The 19,526-nt window shown below is 34.9% G+C and overlaps 1 protein-coding gene across 6 annotated transcripts in view; it reads right to left on the bottom strand.

Annotated features, from left to right (window-relative positions):
* ANKRD17 (ankyrin repeat domain 17) overlaps positions 1–19,526 on the bottom strand; it is a 178,125-nt gene that overhangs the window by 46,157 nt on the left and 112,442 nt on the right. For 3 of the 6 annotated variants that reach the window (XM_017512944.2, XM_037732927.1, XM_017512948.2), the window contains exons 15-20: positions 17,629–18,381; positions 13,243–13,391; positions 4,575–4,686; positions 4,290–4,435; positions 748–890; positions 13–226 (exon numbers count right to left, since the gene is read on the bottom strand). In XM_017512944.2, coding sequence (XP_017368433.1) covers positions 13–226; positions 748–890; positions 4,290–4,435; positions 4,575–4,686; positions 13,243–13,391; positions 17,629–18,381 — 1,517 coding nt within the window. The remainder of the gene's footprint in view (positions 1–12; positions 227–747; positions 891–4,289; positions 4,436–4,574; positions 4,687–13,242; positions 13,392–17,628; positions 18,382–19,526) is intronic. The other 3 variants (XM_017512945.2, XM_017512950.1, XM_017512949.2) reach the window with 3 other exon arrangements.

Here is a 19,526-nt window from a genome sequence, read left to right as displayed (position 1 = left end):
ACTTTTTCTTACCTTAGCTCTGTGTTCAACATTTGCTTTTCTATCAAGCAGAAGGCTAACCACTTCAGTTCTTCCTTGGAAGCAGGCTAAGGTAAGGGCAGTGTTCCGATTGGTTTCTATTTGAGCATTTATGTCAGAGCCCATGTCTAACAGAAGCTTAACAGCAGCTGTGTGTCCATTCATAGCTGCTAACATCAGAGGAGAAATGCCCAATTTGCTACCAGTTCTGAGGGTGCAGGTGTGGGGAAAACAAATGGAAAAATATACATTTTAAATGACACAGAAAAATTAGAGATGATATAGAATTCTAATCTAAGATCATTTTGCAGGACTGTTTAAAATACTCATTTTTCTCAACCCTAGTAAGTCTCGGAGATACTGCCAAGACTCCATTAGAAATGTTTTATTAGAATACTTTTTGTATTTCACTCCACATGATGACTTGGGCTAGCAGGTGATTAATAAGTTGTTAGGATAAACTTTCAATCTTAAAGCATGTATTAACTTGCTTAATAAAAGCTTCTAAGATATGTTTACATTTAGTATCGTAAGAAATGCAGTAATCAATATTTTTCAAGTTCTGTATCAGGTTTTAATTACTTAAAGTTCATCTCAAAAAGCTCTAATACTTTGAATGCCAAATTTGCAATAAAGGTATTTACTAAATTTGGCACTTAAAAATGGGCATTCTATAAATATCTATAACAGCCTTACTAAAGGAACTTATAGAAAGAAAATACAACTTGCCTAGAGTTAATCTCAGCTCCTGCATTTAGTAATATTTTGATGATGTTCACATAGCCACCAGAAGCAGCCAGACTTAGAGGTGTATAATCAGAAACATTCCTGTGCTCTTTATTTGCCCCTCGAGCTAATAATAGCTCCACCACCTGGAAAGAAAACAAAAAAAAATATTTTCTTATGGCGAGGCATGTTATCAAAGTGTGCATTTTTAAACTTCTTCTGGTATACTATACAATAAAAGAAAAGGAAAGTTCTTCCTTCATCATCTGCCCAAAACCAGCCTCTAATGATAGCAGGAGGTCTTGGAAGCCAACAAAGAAATACCTTCTCAAGTAAAACCTATGTAGAAATCTACTAAAATGGTATAGTGTGTTCATGAAAGGTCTGGACTGAATATTGGGACATGCTTTGGAAAATAATATTTCTGTTTTCACCACAAAGCAGTAAAACAGAGTAATATGGGATAAGATTTTTTCATACTATATATGTGAACGTACTTAACATATTTTTAAACCTTTCAATCAGTAAGTATTTTTAAAATACGGAATAAAAGGTCCTATATTTTTACATTATGAAAATTTTCTAACATAACATTGAAAAACCTTACATATATTCACTACCTAGATTTTTTTTTTTTTTTTTTGGTCTCGTTCTTTTGCCCATGCTGGAGTGCAGCGGTGAGATCTCAGCTCACTGTGTCCTCCACCTCCCAGGTTCAAGCAATTCTCCTGCCTCAGCCTCCTGAGTAGCTGGGACTATAGGCACATGCCACTATGCCCGGCTAACTTTTTTGTATTTTTAGTAGCAGCGCGTTTCACTGTGTTAGCCAGGATGGTCTTGATCTCCTGACCTCGCGATCCACCCGCCTCAGCCTCCCACAGTGCTGGGATTACAGGCGTGAGCCACTGTACCCAGCCAAGTGTATGGTTTTATAAGAAATTGTCAGGCTATTCCTAAAGTGGTTGTACTATGTACACTCCTTCAATAATGCATGAGTTCTAGTAGCATCAGTCTTGGCAACATTTGTTATTGCCAGTCTTCAATTTTAGCCATTCTAGTGGATTTGCAGTTGTATCCCGCTAGATCTTAATTGCATTTCCTGAAACCTAAAAATATCTAGCATTTATTTAAGTACTAATTGGCCATTAACAGATCGTTGTCCACTATGCCATTTAATGCCTGGACAACCTTTGACACAATACTCATTTTCATTTTATAAATAAGACATAGGGAAGTCAAGACTGGCTCAAGATCATAGCTCTTATCCCTACTCTTACTATTAATATATCCTAAAATACTAACTAGGAAATAATAAATGTTAATGAACAGTGCTTTATCTTGTATCTCAGTAAAGCTATGTCCAGTTTTATATACGACATTCTGTCCATCACTTTTTGCTTTCAGAGTCAGTAAGACTAGGCCACTTATGTGGCAAGGTTATAAAAACAAGAAAAAATATGGCATTAGGCTATATTATAAACAGTATAGTAGAACACTCTAATCAAATTTCTCAAATTGTTCTGCTCCCAAAACATCCAATATAAAACAAAATTTGTAACTTTATAGTAAAATGACTCCAACATTTTATTAATCACTTTAAAATACTTACCTGTTCTATTGACACCAAATTAAAGTAACAAAGTGTTCACAGGCAAAATTATTACCCTAACATACTTCTACAGTTGTTACAACCTCATGTTACATTTTTAACAAAAATACATAATTCATAAAAATTACAGTGCCCTATTGCCTTTAATGTTACTTTTAAATAAAGGAGATCAACTAATTTCTTCTTGATTCAATATTGAAAAATTTGTTCTTATATAAAGCAAGTATTTTTTCAAGCTACATAATGACTGAAAATTTCAGTCAAGGCAAAATTTTGCTTTCCAGGATTGATGGGAATTTTTACTTTTTCTGGAATGGTAGAAATAATTTATCAAATTAAATAGTTTATTTTTCACTATCTTAGTATTTGGATTAAGTTTAACATATCTATTGCCTCTACTATGAATTACAGAAGAAAAAAGTGACACAACTAGAAGAAACAAAATAGTAGGGATAGGCCAGACTCCTTGTCTCTTTTGTGGAGTATTCTAGTAATAATTGTATCTAACTATCCATGAATATAATATCTACTCCAAATATAAGGGAACAAAAATTATGGGAAAAAAAAAAAAACCATGCCTATATTATCACTGTTAACAGATTTCAGTTTTTTAATTTACATAATGAAGGATCACCAAGCCCTATCTTCTTGCACTTACGTAATTTTATTAGATTTCCCATTCTTTTGTATAGGAACTATTACATCTCTTAAAATTGTTTATTTACAAGTTTATGTTAAAAATCTAGTGCGTCTAACTAACTAGAGTTCAATATAACCTTATGTGTTTTGACTGTGGAAAACTAGGGGAAAAAGCTACTTTAAGATACTCAAATGGGAGGTAATAGATTCCCAGTTCGCGGGTCAGAGTACCTTTACATATAATATTTCAAAAAGGATACTGACATAAAGGGTGAAATAGTCATGACGGTGAAGGGCTTGGGAAAAGTATTCTCAGACTAACAACCAAAACAGGACTTGTTTCACACAGAGAATAGGTGACTTCAGGAAAAAAATATTTGGAGATAGAAGAAGGTATAAACATCTTTCCATTTGTTTAAAGAACAAAACTAAGAAGTGTGGAGAAACAAATAAGGCATACTTCAGGCTTAATAAATAGGAAAACCTTATAAATAAAAAAGAGAAAAAAAAAAGATTTTAAAGCTGAATAAGACACTGATCTGAATGACCAAATGTGCTTTCTAAATCTAAGATTCAATAATTCCTTGACAGAGAAGGAAATCTATGGAGATAACACATCTGGTTTATATCCTCTGTACAAAGGACTGGATTTGAAAAAGGGAAAAAAGGGTTATCCAGCTGATTATGAAATGCCAAAAGATATACAAGTGAGTGTAAAGCTGTATTTTCTCAGGTCTAGCTAATCTCTATCGGTTTTTCTAGTTTCCTTAAAAAACCGAAAGGTCGTATAATCTTACCATCTTACCCAAGAACCTTGCCTCCAGAGTTGAGAAAGGGTGGGGAAAATCAAAACAAGACAAGAGTTTTCAAAACACATAAAAATGGAGTATTCTTAGTTCTCTACTAATCTTACAGATAGCAACAGAGACTGGTATTAAGTATCTTCTATGCCATGTACTATACGGCAGGCAAAGATGAGTGAATATATGCCCTATACATTAGGACTTACTGATTTGACTTTGAATAGTCTTTCTCCTACCCTAAATTCAATAAACAAGGATTCCTATGGCAGTATTACTTTTAGATGAGCAGGATTCTAAAGAATGTGTGATTTTTCTGGCAAGACAGCTTATAGCTAACAATGATACTCATCTGTTTGTTTGTAAACAGTAGTTTCAGTTATCGTGATAAGTCTATAAATGCCGAAGCACTGTTCTGACAGAAAAAATAATATAAGTGAAAGTACACATTTGCTAAACAGAGAGAGGAAAACAATTACACTAAGGGGAAACATTACCTCCTGTCTTCCCCCAGAACAGGCCAAAGACAGTGGTGTGTCCTTGGTTCTTTCTGACTGGGCTTCAATGTCTGCACCATTGTCCAGCAATATTTCCACAACACCAACATGACCAGCCGTGGCAGCTAAGATGAGTGGAGTAAAACCTGGAGAAAAATAATGATCTTCTCACTATATGCTAAGCAAAGGAACAAAATATATAACCTTCAAAACAGGACTAAGAAATAATGTTTCTAAATAGACTTTTTGACCAGCATTCCAAAAACAAATAAAAGTAGGCCCTACCTTTCTTGTCTCGGTGCTCTATACTAGCTCCTCTCTCTAGCAGTGTTTGTACCAGTTCCTCGTGGCCACCAGCACAGGCAAGTGTTAGCGCCGTGTCATGATTACTCTCAGTCTATAAAAAATTATTTTTTGGTTAGTTTATTAAATAATTTAAGATGTTAATATCAAATACACAATATACAAACATACCAAATGCACACAAATACATATGTATCACTCTACAATATCAAGCATTTGAAAAGCAAGGTTTACGGCCAGGCACAGTGGCTCAGACCTGCAATCCCAGCACTTCGGGAGGCTAAGGTGGGTGGATCATGAAATCAAGAGATCAAGACCATCCTGGCCAACATGGTAAAACCCCGTCTCTACTAAAAATACAAAAATTAGCTGGGTGTGGTGGTGTACGCCTGTAGTTCCAGCTTTTCAGGAGACTGAGGCAGGAGAATCACTTGAACTGGGAGGCAGAGGTTGCAGTGAGCTGAGATTACTGCACTCTAGACTGGGCAACAGAGCAAGACTCCATCTCAGAAAAGAAAAGAAAGAGAAAGAAGAGAAGGGGAGGGGAGGGGAGTGGAAGGGAGGGGACCGGAGCGGAGGGGAGGGGAGGGGATGGGAGGGGAGGGGAGGGGAGAGAATGGTTTACTCAATTTTTTCCACATTAGTAGCCAACTTGTGAGTTTTTTTTTTAAAGGCTACAAATAAATATTTGAACTTTACGGGCAATTCTTTTTTTTTTTTTTGTATTCACCTGAATAGTCAGGGAACTTTCACCTATTTTATTTAGGTTTCCTTTTTTTTTTTTTTCAAAATCCAACCAGAAGCTAAATACAATGGGAAACTAGTAAGCACTAGTTTTACTTAAAGCAAGCATCGAGAAAAATAAAGTATGACTTTCAATCACATGAAAGAAATTGAAAGAAATACTGTGATTCACTTGTGCTTTTGGCCATTAATGGAGAAACATATATCAGATTTATTTTCCTATTTCAAATAACTTAAAAAAAAATCTCTTTGAAACGATGGTGTTTAGATAGACAGTGCAAATGATCCCTGAGGACAGAAATGATTAACCCAACTTACTGCCTGGAGAGTTTCCAGGCTACAGTGCTGAGAGCAAGTATCCAAACAGGGTCTGGCAGTCTCCCCAACTTGGGAAGACAGAATATGGAGAAGTCAAGGTGGCTAGAATTCATGGAGCAGATTACTGAAGAGGAGAGCACTGCAGAGAGGGTACTCTGGAGATGTGCAGAGTATTCCCGTCAAATCTTCAGCTGAGTTTTGATTAGCCCATGTGCATGAGGAAATTGTCCAAGGCCAGGGAAGGATCACCAGAGAGAATCAGGCTGAATAATACCCAGAGGTCACACGGGGCCAAGAATAGTTTGTTTCCCACCAGCCAGAGTAGAAAGACCTCAAAACACACAGGATGTCAAAAAGAATCCTCAGTAGTAGGGCCAAATTAGCAATTGTGGACCCACCTAACAAACTGAAAAGTAGATCTTAAAATTTTAAAAAATGTTTCCAAGTAACTTAGCTGTGTTTGAGAAAGAAGCTCCAAAATACAAAGGAACCAAACATCCAAATTGTACTGTGTATTTTTAAAGACAAAGACTATTATGAGACATGACACTATCTACATATGGCTTGCTTCTGCCTTCTTATAACAATAGTGACCAACACTAGATTTACCAGTGTTCATACTCTGTTACAGTTTAAATGCTAACCTAGCAAACTATCTAATTTCTCATACTTTTATTTTTTATTTATTCATTTTTGAGACGGAGTCTCGCTCTGTCTCCCAGGCTGAAGTGCAGTGGCGCGATCTTGGCTCTCTGCAATCTCCACCTCCTGAGTTCAAACAATTCTCCCTGCCTCAGTCTCCCGAGTAGCTGTGTTACAGGCGTGTGCCAACACCTCCAGCTAGATACTTTTAGTACTCTACTAGCAACATGTGACTATTAGCACTTGAAATATGGCTAGTGTAACAGAAGAACTAAATTTTTAATTGTATTTAACTTTAAATTTAATAACTGATATTCAATCTGGTTATTGGAAAACTTAGGATGTCTCAAACAATTTGAGTAAATGAATCTACTTTTTGACTGCACATTTAATCAAATCTAAATACAATCAAGTATTTCCAGTGAAATCCAAATTTAGATATAAGTAGGGTGACAAATCTGGGACTGAGGAGGTTTCTGGGATGAGGGACTTTTGATGTTAAAACAGGAAAGTCCTAGGAAAACCAAAATGATTTGATCACTCCAGCTATAAAGGTAACATGCCCACCAAATTTTTAAGACTTTTAGTATAAAGTAAAAATGTCAATTATCTCAGCAATTGTGTTGTATTGGTTACATGTTAAAACAGTATTATGGATATATTAAGTTAAATAAAATATATTTCAAAATTCTCCGGGCGTGCTGGCTCATGCTTGTAATCCCAGCACTTTGGGATGCCGAAGCCGGCAGATCATCTGAGGTCAGGAGTTCCAGAACAGCCTGATCAACATGGAGAAACCCCGTCTTTAGTAAAAATACAAAATAAGCTGGGCATCGTAGCGCATGCCTGTAATCCCAGCTACTTGGGAGGCTGAGGCAGGAGAATTGCTTGAACCTGGAAGATGGAGGTTGCGGTGAGCCAAGATCACGCCCTTGCACTCTAGCCTGGGCAACAAGAGTGAGACTCCATCTCAAAAATAAAAATAAAATAAAATTCATTTCATTTATTTCTTTTCACATTTTTTAATGTGACTACTAGAGAATTTAAAATTATAAACGTGTCTCACCTTATTTTTCAACTAGGCAGTGTTGCTCTAAGTATTTCCCTCATTTTCACATATGTACCTCTATTACGGTACTTATCACCAATCTGCCTTACATGTCTGTCACCCACAGAAACTATAAATTCCTGTGAGGTAAGGAACATATCTTATTCATGTTTGTATTTCTACCTATAAGTGATGCTTTACTTAGGAAACAATAAATGTTAAGTAAAATGAATGGCAATAGCTGTAAAATTCACAGATTCAAAAACTATTACTAATAAACATAATAAACAAGGGACTACATATAGCGTTGACTGCAGTTACACATTGTATTTCTAGAAAGTATATAATAATCACAAAATGGAAAAGCATATTCTCCCAGAATGCAAATAACTCTAAAGGCCAAATTCTATTATAAGAAATGAAAAACAAAAGACAAAAGGCAAAATCAGTAAGAGTCAAGAAAAAAGAAAAAGCCTACTAGTCAGTGATGAAGAGGGAGACCGCAAAAGCTGCTCTGCAGAAGAGGCTGGCAGAGAGCGGAGCTACTGACTGCAGAGATCAGGGATGGCCACAAGGGAGAGATGCACCAACTACAACAATGGAGAAGGACATGAAACTTAAATGAGTGACAGCTTTCACTGTGTTAGAGTATCTGATCTTCATTTCAGGTTTATAGGAAGAAATTATATCTGATTTCAGAAAAAAAAAGATAAAGGGTCTGATAAATAACTTTCCGATGGCCACACAAGCTAACAATTGGTAGAGATGGGCTTTAAAAAGCTGAAAGATCTTGATAACAAAATCCTGTTCTTCCCACTATTATCACAAAAGGGCCCTAAAGGACAGCAGATTGTGGTGAATCTAATGTTAAGTGTTTGTGTCTTATGTTCACTATACTTTGGTGCATATGCAATCAGCAGAAGAGTCAATTTTGTGATGAAGTTTATAAGGTTTCTAAAATTCTTCCAGGGTTTAAAGAGTAATTTAGGAAAGCTATGTCAATCTCAAACAGAAAATGAAGAGATGTACACAAAATTTGCAAAAGATAAGCACGGAAAGTTTTAGTGGACCAGTAAAACATTTTTTCAAACGTTACAAAACATAAATTCAACTGACATTTATTAAGCACCTTTTATATTCAAAGCATTCTACTAAGTACTCTAGGGTTGACAAAGATAAAGCTTAGTGATTACTATGCTGGGCAAATTCAGGTTCAAACTAGGAGAGAAGCACAATAATGTATTATGAGATTTCAAGAAACAAACATTGAAAACTTAAGAAAGCAGCTTTAAATTCCTTGTGGAAGTGAAGTTAAAAGTGGGCAACTCCATTGTATTTCTGCATTAAGGAGAAACTAAACCAACTAACATGATAATCTTTTAAGGCAATAATGAAAGAATTTGAAAAGTCTGAAGCGAGGTTTTCATCTTCCTAAAAATACCTACGGAATCCCAAAATGGCAAGAAATATTACTCTGTTTCTCAGTACATCAATAGAAAAATGGTCTGAAATAGAAAGCTGGGTTAATATTAATAATGACAAGGTAAAGAAAAAAACAGGTGTTTCAAATACTGGTCATGGAAATAATTATAATACAGCTGATGATTTTGTAGAAGGCAAAGTACCACTTGAAAGAAGGATCCTTTGACTCAAATTATATTGCACAAAGTTATATTAGTTAAGAAGTTATATTACTTGTCACATATCTAAGAGAAAGTCCAAAATCTGAATAAGGAGACAGATGTCTACAGCGTTAAGAGCGCATTCGGGTTTACATTCTAAGGAAAATTTCAGTTAGCCCACGATGCCGTAATATATATACCATTCCATACCATAACAGAGGTTGCTATGATGAATTCTGGCTTATAAAAAATGAAAATATATTTAATGTAAAAATATCAACACGAATATTCAATTTTATAACAGTGATACAAAATGAAAAATAAGAAATAGTAGTAACACAGATGGCAATACTGAAGGAAAGGCAACTTTTTTTTTTTTTTTTGAGATGGAGTTTCGCTCTTGTTACCCAGGCTGGAGTGCAATGGCACGATCTCGGCTCACTGCAACCTCCGCCTCCTGGGTTCAGGCAATTCTCCTGCCTCAGCCTCCTGAGTAGCTGGGATTACAGGCACGTGCCACCAAGCCCAGCTAATTTTTTGTATTTTTAGTAGAGACGGGGTTTCACCATGTTGACCAGGATGGTCTCGATCTCTTGACCTCGTGATCCACCCACCTCAGCCTCCCAAAGTGCTGGGATTACAGGCTTGAGCCACCGAGCCCGGCTGGAAAGGCAACTTTTAATGAGCTGAAATTCAGGTGAAAAAGCACTGAACTGTTTTTAAAAAAGGAAGTAGATTGGGTACATTGGTTTATGCCTGTAATCCCAACACTTTGGGAGGCTAAGGCAGGAGGATCACTTGAGGCCAGATGTTCGAGACTAGCCTGAGCAACACAGCAAAACCCCATCTCTACAAAAAATTAGTCAGAAGTGGTGTGGAATGGCTGCACTCTTAGCTACTTTGAGGCTGAGGTGGGAGGATCATTTGAGCTCAGGAGTTCAAGGCTTACAGCAGGCTGTGATAGTGTCACTGCACTCCAGCCTCGGTGACAGAGTGATACCCTTTCTTAAAAAAAAAAAAAAGAAAGGGGGGGGGTACATCATCTATTAATTACTCTTAATATAATTAAATTACTTTGATTACTAGGACTTAAAGAGCTGAACTTTTTTTTTAAACTTCCACAACTGTTGAAATCCTTAATATCTTGCTTTCTAAACCAGTCAGGCTATATGTAAGCTTAAAAAGTGGGACAGCACTTCAATGTATTCAATAAATGAGAATAATTAGTAAAATAAATAACCTATTTAAAACTAGTTCATATGAACAAGTAGAATGCAGGAATTTTAAAGTAGAGTGCTTTAATGGTAACATATTATATGTCACTGTTAACTAATTTTTGCTAGCTTCTTTAATTTCTCTGGTTAAATCACTGTGATTAAACTATTCTCTGTATTGCAAACCAGTAAGAATAGAGAAAAATATTCAAATTACACCATTAAAAGTAAAAGATAATTTCACATACTCTCCACCATTAATTAGCTGTTGGACAAGGTAGTTAATATCTTTACGTCTTATATTTCTAAAATGAAAAATGGTAATAATAAGAGTACCTACTTCGTGGGATTGTTATAAATATTAAGTTAAAGAAGTTAATATCTGCAAAGTGTTAAGTCTGTATGTTAAGGTTTGTTACATAAACAAATGGAAGATCCAAATATTAGAGAATGTTTAATCTTTCAGAACAGAAGATGAATCTTAGTATTAACTTCTTCATTATATCATTTGTCGCAGCACAATATTATCACACATAATCAAAGTACCCACTATGTTTAAGAGCCCACGAAATTTTTATTTCTTATCAAAACAAAAACTTCAGATGGATTGAATACAAAAGGATCTTCATTTTTAATCATTTAAGTATCTGCTTGATATAAAAACTAGTAAATTTTTTTTTTTTTTTGAGACAGTTTCACTCTGTTGCCCAGGCTGGTATGCAATGGTATGATCTCAGCTCACTGCAACCTCTGCCTTCTGGGTTCAAGCACTTCTTCCACCTCAGCCTCTCGAATAGCTGGGATTACAGGTATGTGCCACCATGCACAGCTAATTTTTGTATTTTTAGTAGAGACAGGGTTTTGTCATGTTGGCCAGGCTGGTCTGGAACGCCTAACCTTAGGTGGTCTGCCCACCTTGGCCTCCCAAAGTGCTGGGATTACAGGTGTGAGCCACCACACCTGGCCAAAAACTAGTAAATTTTAAAAACAAATATCAAAAGGGAAAAAATGTGAACAATTATTTTTGAACAGTATTTTTTTCCAAGGTAGGAACTTTTTAATGTCTAACTAAACATGTATGGTAAAACTCCACAGAGAGTAGTTTAATTCAGGTTTGGCTAAGCCAACAAATGACCAACCTTGATGTACTGATCAGATAAATAAAGAGTAAATGTTTAAGGAGCCATATTCAAATCTTTCTATAAAAGCATGCCTACAATGTTTAAAATGTAAGTTAAAAAAATTTTTAATTAAAAAACTACATGTAACTTCTCAGAATTAATTTATAATATAGTGATAGTTGGTGAATGATACACCCAGGAAAAATCATTTCACCATCACTACAATAATTTCATATTCAGTAAAATCAATACCTAGACAAACTTTTTCTGTGCCTGTTTAAAAACATTTTTATAAAGAAGTCTTTTTACATTTTGGTGAAGTACTTACTTTTGCTAATGGATCAATTCTTGGGCCCATAAAAATCAGAAAACGACTTCTTGCTACACATGACAGTCTCGGCCGTGGGCAGTGGCTCATGCTTGTAATCCCAGCACTTTGAAAGGCTGAGGCAGGAGGATCACCTAAGGTCAGGAGTTTGAGACCAGCCTGGCCAACATGGTGAAACCCCAACTCTACTAAAAGTACAAAAAATTAGCTGGGTGTGGTGGTGGGCGCCTGCAATCCCAGCTACTCAGGAGGCTGAGGCAGAAGAATCATTTGAACCCAGGTGGCAGAGGTTGTAGTGAGCCCAGATCTCACCACTGCACTCCAGCCTGGGTGACAGTGTCAGACTCCATATCAAAAGAAAAAATAATAACATGATAGCCTCAAAGCAAAAGAGATTGGAGAAAAATAATGCAAATTCAATGCCAAGTTCAAACCAATTCTGCAATATTACCAATATTAAATTTAACTAACTATGGTTCATCACATGAATGTCTCAATTTTTTTTTTTTAAAGGCTATGTAGGTGGTAGTTAAGAGTGGTGTCTTTGGGGTGTGATGGTACACCTGTAATTCCACCTACTCAGGGAGGCTGAGACAGGAAGATCGCTTGAGCCTAGGAGTTTTGAGACCAGCTTGGGCAGCACGGCGAGAACCCGTTACAAAAGAAAAAAGAAAGAGTGGTGTCTTTGAAGTCAGACTTGAGTATTCCCAGCCCTGCTGCTTCATAGCCTAAATGAAGTGACTGAACAAAATGCTTAATCTCTCTCATAGCTACAGTGTCTTCTTCAGGGAGAAGGGTATTAAGAGTAGCTACTTCATGAATGGTCTGAGGATTAGATGAGACGATTCCTTAAAAATAGTCAATCTCTAGCAATTTTAAGTACTCAACAACAACAAAAAAGTCAGTACATATAAAACAACAGACACGTGGGCAACAAGTAAGAACAGAAATAAAATTCCTTTTCCATAGCGTTACTGACAAACATTTTAAGAAAAAGGAAACTTTATTTTTAATAGGTTAAGAGTGCATGCCCTTAATGGTCCATCCAACACAAACATACACACACACTCACTCTTCTCTCTTTCTCCCAGTGTTCCCTCTGCTAAAATTCAGGCTTTATTATAAAGAAATAATCACCTATAAAACTAAAAGTTTTATAATGTACACACACCAGATACTAATCAAAATACAAAAACTAAACTGCAAACATTTCTCCGTCCTGATGGCCATGTATATATGGTGTCAATCATGTATATGACATATAAAAATATAAATTTTATATTAGAACCCATTTCCTTTTACATGCAATCCATTATATATTTCAAACCATATCTTCTATTAATTATTAGTATTTCTTTTATATCCTCTTCTAAAGTTTTTTAAAAAAATGGTTACTTGATGACCTTGGAAACCAGACCATCACATAATTATCACTAATAATCTATATTTGGCATTTTATTTTTTAAATATGAATTCTAATTAATTTAAAACTGTGGCTCAAGACTTTACCAAGAGACAAAGCAATCTTTCATGGTTTAAATCTTTAAAAGTTAATGTTTGTAATTATGGCATAATTCCAGTGAAAAACCCTCTCTCTTAAATGTGGGACTTACCTGTGCATCAATATCAATGGCAGGGTAGATAGGAAGCATGGCTGAAGGAGAGATGATAGGACTTGGAGTTGGAGTCTGAGGTTGGGAAATGGAAGCAGCGATACTGTGGGTAGGAGTGTTTGACATTGCAGATGCTCTTCCACTGACTGCTGTTAAACAAAATAACTGCACTTAATAAGGATGAAACATTGTTAAGTAACAGTAAGACATATTAACTCGAAAATAAAGACTTCTTAAAACAAAATGTCTACAGGAAGACTACTATAGTACTAATAACTAATTTTCCTAGTTCTTATTGACTGATGACAGTCTAAAATTATAATGTATATTGAGTAACTTATTTTCTAAATAATAATCCAACTGAAAAATAAATTCCCGTTATGTTAAGTAGTTGTAAAAGCTTAATTCAAAATAACCCTGAAAATAAAAATGTTTATGTATTAAATATAAACGCAAATGGAAAGTTGTCCATTATATCTTACTTAGAAAACGGATCAAAGGTCAAACAGTCAAGATCAGAAGGGGAAATATGTGGTTTTTACTTGCCAATTTCACACCTTATATTCTAGAACCAGTAAAAATAATATTACTTTTGGAGAGGGAGAAATCTCCCTATGCAATCATTTAAAACACTTCCTACTGTTTTACTAACTGCAGACAGGAATATAGTAATATTGTGCATCGTAGCCCTCTGTATGACAGGATATTCAAATATGAAAATTTGTTCCTCATATAGAAGTGTAGTTGCTCATATGAAGAATTGTTTCTGAGGGGGCTAAAATGCTCACCAATGAATCCAGCAATCACACTAACTTAGGACAAAATTAAAAGATTAGGGTAGAAATAAATGTATGCACACATTCTTCAAATATGGATTATTATTCTTCTAAGTATGATATTGCTGTGATACTATTTTCACTAAAATGTGCAACTTAAGAAAAGGCTATTCTGGTCAGTACTAGAGATGGGAGGACTCCAAATATGCTGGCATAGGATATACTGTAGATTTAGCTGAGGGTACTTTATTCTTTCATTGCCTTGTTTCTGGAGTTGATATGTGAACATCAAATCCCCCAACCGCATTAAAAATGCTATAATATTAAAGTATGGGCATTTATCTTTGGTCAACAGCAGTGTGGATGTGTATTACCAAAGTAGTTATCAACTACATCAGACAGAAAACAATCATGATTCACAACTGGATCTGAAACCAGGCAAAAGAGATTAAGATCCTGTCAAGAATAAAACTAAAATTTATCTTATTGTAACAATTATAAACATGATTATAATTTAAGAAATCTATTTTACATGAAATCCTTAGTTCAGGCACAAACATACACTATACATTATAGCAACACACATTCTATAATTATACATTTTTAAGTCCAGTTAAAAGCCAAAGGAAAAACGAAGGAGAAAACAAAACAAAACAAAACAAAACAAAACACTGTTTGAATCCTTAAGGATCCAGACCAATAGAAAAGGTCATATACTAATATATTAAATAGATCATCTACTGATCTTGATATTGTTACTCCATATTGATAGTTTTGTATGTTATAAAAAGATCAAGATAATTTAAATGTACATATTGTAGATATAAATTTCAAAATAATATAAAATCTACAGCTCTTAAAATTGATTCCATACCTCCTTTGATTGGATTTTCACAGTAAAAATGTTAAATACAAAAAGTCACTTAAACAGGATGAACACCAGTCTGTCTGAATCACTAAATTTTATTTTATAATACTAAACAGGTTAAAAAAAATCTAAACTTTCTTGTTAAATGACTAAATTATAATTTACATTTCAACTGGAATATTTAAAAAAAAAACAAAAACCTACTAAAATTACAGCTTTTTTTTTTTTTTTTTAAGTCAAATTGGTTGTTCTTATCACCTCATCTAAAAGGAGATAGGAAAAATCAATTATCTCATCATTTCCTTTGGGGTACCTATGAAACTGGTTTACTAAAATTAAGTAACTGTCAATCACACATGCATTCTCTACAAGTAAAAGTAACAAACGTAAATATGTAGGTACTGAAGGAACTATGGTAAAAATTTTTACATGTGGGGCTTCATTTCAGGGTTAGATTTAGAGAGGGAGAACCACATGTAAGAAAAGTTTTAACGTCAACATAGGGAAAAGGGAACTGGAGATGATAGCAAAGGCAAGGTGTTGAGACAGGTTAAAAGGAGCTGATTCTGGTTTGGCAAGTGTGAAGAACAGGAAGGACAGACAATTTTGGTTGGCAAATTTTATGATATAAGTCTAGTAAATGAAGACTAAGAAATTAAGAACAGGGACTGTACTAGAGGGAGGGAAAGAAGATGATAAGACTAATGAGGCTATAATATACTTCAAAGCCCTAAGAAAGAAGTGGAAATCATCATAAAGCAACTGAAAGAATACATCCTACCATAGAAATTTAAGATTGAGGCTGCAAAAGTGAGTGCATGAATGTGTGTGTTTGTGTGTGCATGTGCACATGCCTGTTGTCAGGAATGAGTTGCAGGGAAGTAGCCAAATGTTTTTAATCCTACTCTTCCTCCTTCTGGCTATCTTTCCTCTCCCCATAGAAATGAGCATAATAAAAAAGTAAAATATTTCTGTATTATGACAAACATTTGTTGTATTTCCTAAAAAGTTATGTGCACTTAAAAAATTTTTATACAAAACACTGGGAACGCATATAACAGAATTGTTTTTGTTTCAATTATGAATCAAAAGAAAATATACTTTACAAACTTCTGTTAATTCTGATCAGCATACAAAACTGTAAAAACTAGTAAATCATTGTTGACAACTATGCCCAAGCACATCAGGTAAACTATGATATTATATCAAAAAATTTTTTTAAACATCCATTATTATGTAATGCCTATTCTTTATTAAATGGATAAGTAATATTTAACTCTATACATCCTTTGGTAGTTTGACATAATAGGACACTATTAATAATAAATTCATGGCCATGGACATAGTATCAAATTTAGTGTTAATCAACTTTCACAGGATATTTAATATTTTTAAAATTCCATTCCCAATTATTATAATCAGCTAGTCATGATTAGTAGTGATTTTCAAATCTATAGAAAAATTTTACACTCATCAATAAGAGTGGTACAATTCTTACTACTAATTATTACTAGTATTTTTCCAATGTGGTTATTTAACCCTTAGACTAGCAGAAATTTTCATTCCATATGTTATAACTATTGAGGTGCTATTAATGGAGAACTAATAAACTTTACAGATATTTATAAGTATAAAATCTGTCTCAGCTTGGTTCTTAGTATCTGAATGTTGGCTAAATATCTAAACACTACACAATTTAGTTTTCTATTATTCTTTTAAAAGATGAAACTTGGAAAAAAATGTATAATCTCATCATATGTAATACTACTGAAACAGTTTTAAAATTAGAAAAATCATCCTTTAAGTACAGACCAATGAATAAAAAAGGGGAAGAGATCAGATGAAAGTTACCAGCATTTCACTGTTTATTCCTTTCATTCTTCTGTTTTCCTTTCCAAATTTTGTTTTTTAATGAAGCAAATTATCCTTCTCAGTATAGCATTGTTATGGCTTACAACCCTATAAAATCTAATCCCATTACTTTGTTACAAAACTTACAAAAAATAAGTACCAAAAACTAGAAACATTAAAACAACCTTCTAAAATATATCTTCTTGCCAATGAAACTAGTTATAATGGAAAGAAATTTATCTGACTACACATCTAAAATATATCATTTATGATACTTTCAGGGGGCCACATCTTCTCATGATACAGTTAGAAAGAGACTACACATTAACATTCACAGGGGACAAAATCACTTACATACAGTATAATTAAACTATTTGGTTTGGTACTTTATTAATTTTGTAAAAGTGTTTTTTTAAATATCCATCAGGTTTGAAGTCTGATCCATTAGGATATAAAGGATTTATGTTCATAAATAAGCTTCCTGATGTGTCCTACTAGTTTTGCACTTCAACTTCAATCAACTTCCCAGTTTATTGGTGTGAATACAGAAGCAAAAGGCCAAAAAATGCAGTCTCGGTATTCTGAACTCAAAGGAAAAAAATGAAAACAAAAACAAAAATCAAACATCAACCCCACTACTGAAAATCCTACATACTCAAGCTACCAAGCTAAGCCAGAAAGCTTCAGTCATTTGTATTGAATGAGCTAATCTTTAATTCCTCCTGTATCCTTTTGAGAACTTCTGAGATTGAACTAATATTTCTAAAGATAGACATGAGTCAGGAGTCCAAAAATAGTTCTCAAGTTGGGTAACGGCAAAAAATTTGGGTACATTCTTACTCGCCTTAAGCAAATCATATTTGATACCTGCTCATAACAATATAAACCCACCTGCCATGATGTCATCCAGCGTGTCATTGAGGGTCTGAGCAGGGCTGGCTACCATTAACCCTTGTTGTGTTTCTGTCAGAATTCCTTGCCCCAGCCCTGCCAACTGTGCTTGGCCCAGTACTGGCTGTCCAACTATCACTCCTTGCAGTTCTGTAAGATTTGCGATGGACCCTGGAGGCAAGGGACCTGCCGCCAGAGGCAAAGCTTGAGGCATCGCCAGAGGCTGGATTGGTGCAAAACCCATCTGAGCAGCAGTCTGCTGGGGTTCATCCTTAAGCAAAACGGGATCCACTTGCTGTAACCGTGCATAGTCTCCCTCGGAAAGCTGTTCTCCAACCCCAACAGGAGTTAGTAATCCCAGGTGTTGGCAAGACTGTTGCTGCTGTTGCTGAAGTTGAATTCTTTGAGCTTTAACCTCTAGATACTGCTTTTTTAGCTGCTGCTGAGTTTTCAGTTGTAACTCTCGTTCTACTTTCTGTAGTTCCTCCAAAATCTTTTGTTTCTTCTGAATTTGCTCCTCCCTCGTTTTGTTCAGCTCCTCGATCTTCTCCTTGGTAAGTTGGTCAGCATGAGCCAGTTCCAAGGACTGCAGCTGTGCATTCTTTTCTATGGCTTCTTTTATCCTCTGTTCCAGTTCTGTTAACTTTCCCTGAGCCTCTTCTACAATGCTCTCTGGAGACTGATTGGTGATGTAACCCTGTACATCCTGGCTGTTTGCTGGCAAATGGCTGCTGGACTTTTGTTTAGAAGCAGCTGTGTGAAAAAGAAACCCCCTCAGAAGTGCACATGAATGGCATCCTCATTACAGAGTTACTGTTGGGAGGTTTAGTGCCAACAGTTATGCACTAAGTAATCATATCCATAAAAGGTGAAATTGCACTGTTAGAAAGTTAAAAGCAAATCCACCTTCTTTTCCACAAATATAAAATGTATGTATTTTATGTGCAAAATCTTTGTAAATTAATTTCAGAATCTTAAAAATATCACATGGCTAAAATTAGACAACAGAGGAATGCAGGTTTGTGATACCTAAGTGTGCAATTAAAGTAACATCTAGGGCTATGTGTATATATTTTATATGGTCATAAAGATGTTAAAACTCATCATAAGAACAGAATAATAATGCTAAATTGTTAGGGTGAAGAGAAAACAGACCTCTAAGTCAGGTTTTTTCACATTTCATAGTCTGTGCCTTTTAAACACACACACATACACACAAGGAGTACCCAAACCACTAAGAAGTAACAAGAAATTAAATCCAACGAAAATATATATCTTTGTTGGGGCCTAATATCTTCAAAACTAATATAGGCAAGATATAAATTCACATATTCACACAGCTATCTGGCCAGTAGAGAATTGGGATTCAGTCTCCCTGGAAGAAAAGATGCTGGACTATGCCATCCACTGTATCTTCTGACAGCCAGGTGAATAGACATATCTGGCTACAGCTATAGCAATCAATTGTTTGCTATATCTACTGAAAAAGGTGCCAAGGCTCTAAGTTGATGGTAGTGATTGAAAAGAGCTGGTGAAAATACAGCATTCTTGTTCATAAAAGAATATAGGTAGCCAAAAACCGAAAAATAAAAACTACATTGTTTCTTCAGGTAAAACTTTTAAAAAGAAAAACTAATTCAAACTGGTAGGTATAAAATGTTTGGGGACACTACTTAAGAACATGCATGGTATAAATCCACAAGTCAAATATGGACCTTAGAATTCTAGAGAAATAAACAAGCATATCTGAAGTAACTGAATTATTGGTTGAGAAAAGGCATCCCAGATATAAAATCTATATTAAGCCAGTCATTCTAAAATAAATTTCTAACATTTAATACATTTTGTTAATTTATGCCTTTATCACTGCAGAGATTTAAGTAAATAATTTATAAAAA

Source organism: Cebus imitator, unplaced genomic scaffold, assembly GCF_001604975.1.
Source record: "Cebus imitator isolate Cc_AM_T3 unplaced genomic scaffold, Cebus_imitator-1.0 Scaffold480, whole genome shotgun sequence".
NCBI lineage: Eukaryota > Metazoa > Chordata > Mammalia > Primates > Cebidae > Cebus > Cebus imitator.
This window is presented reverse-complemented; position numbering and strand designations above follow the sequence as displayed.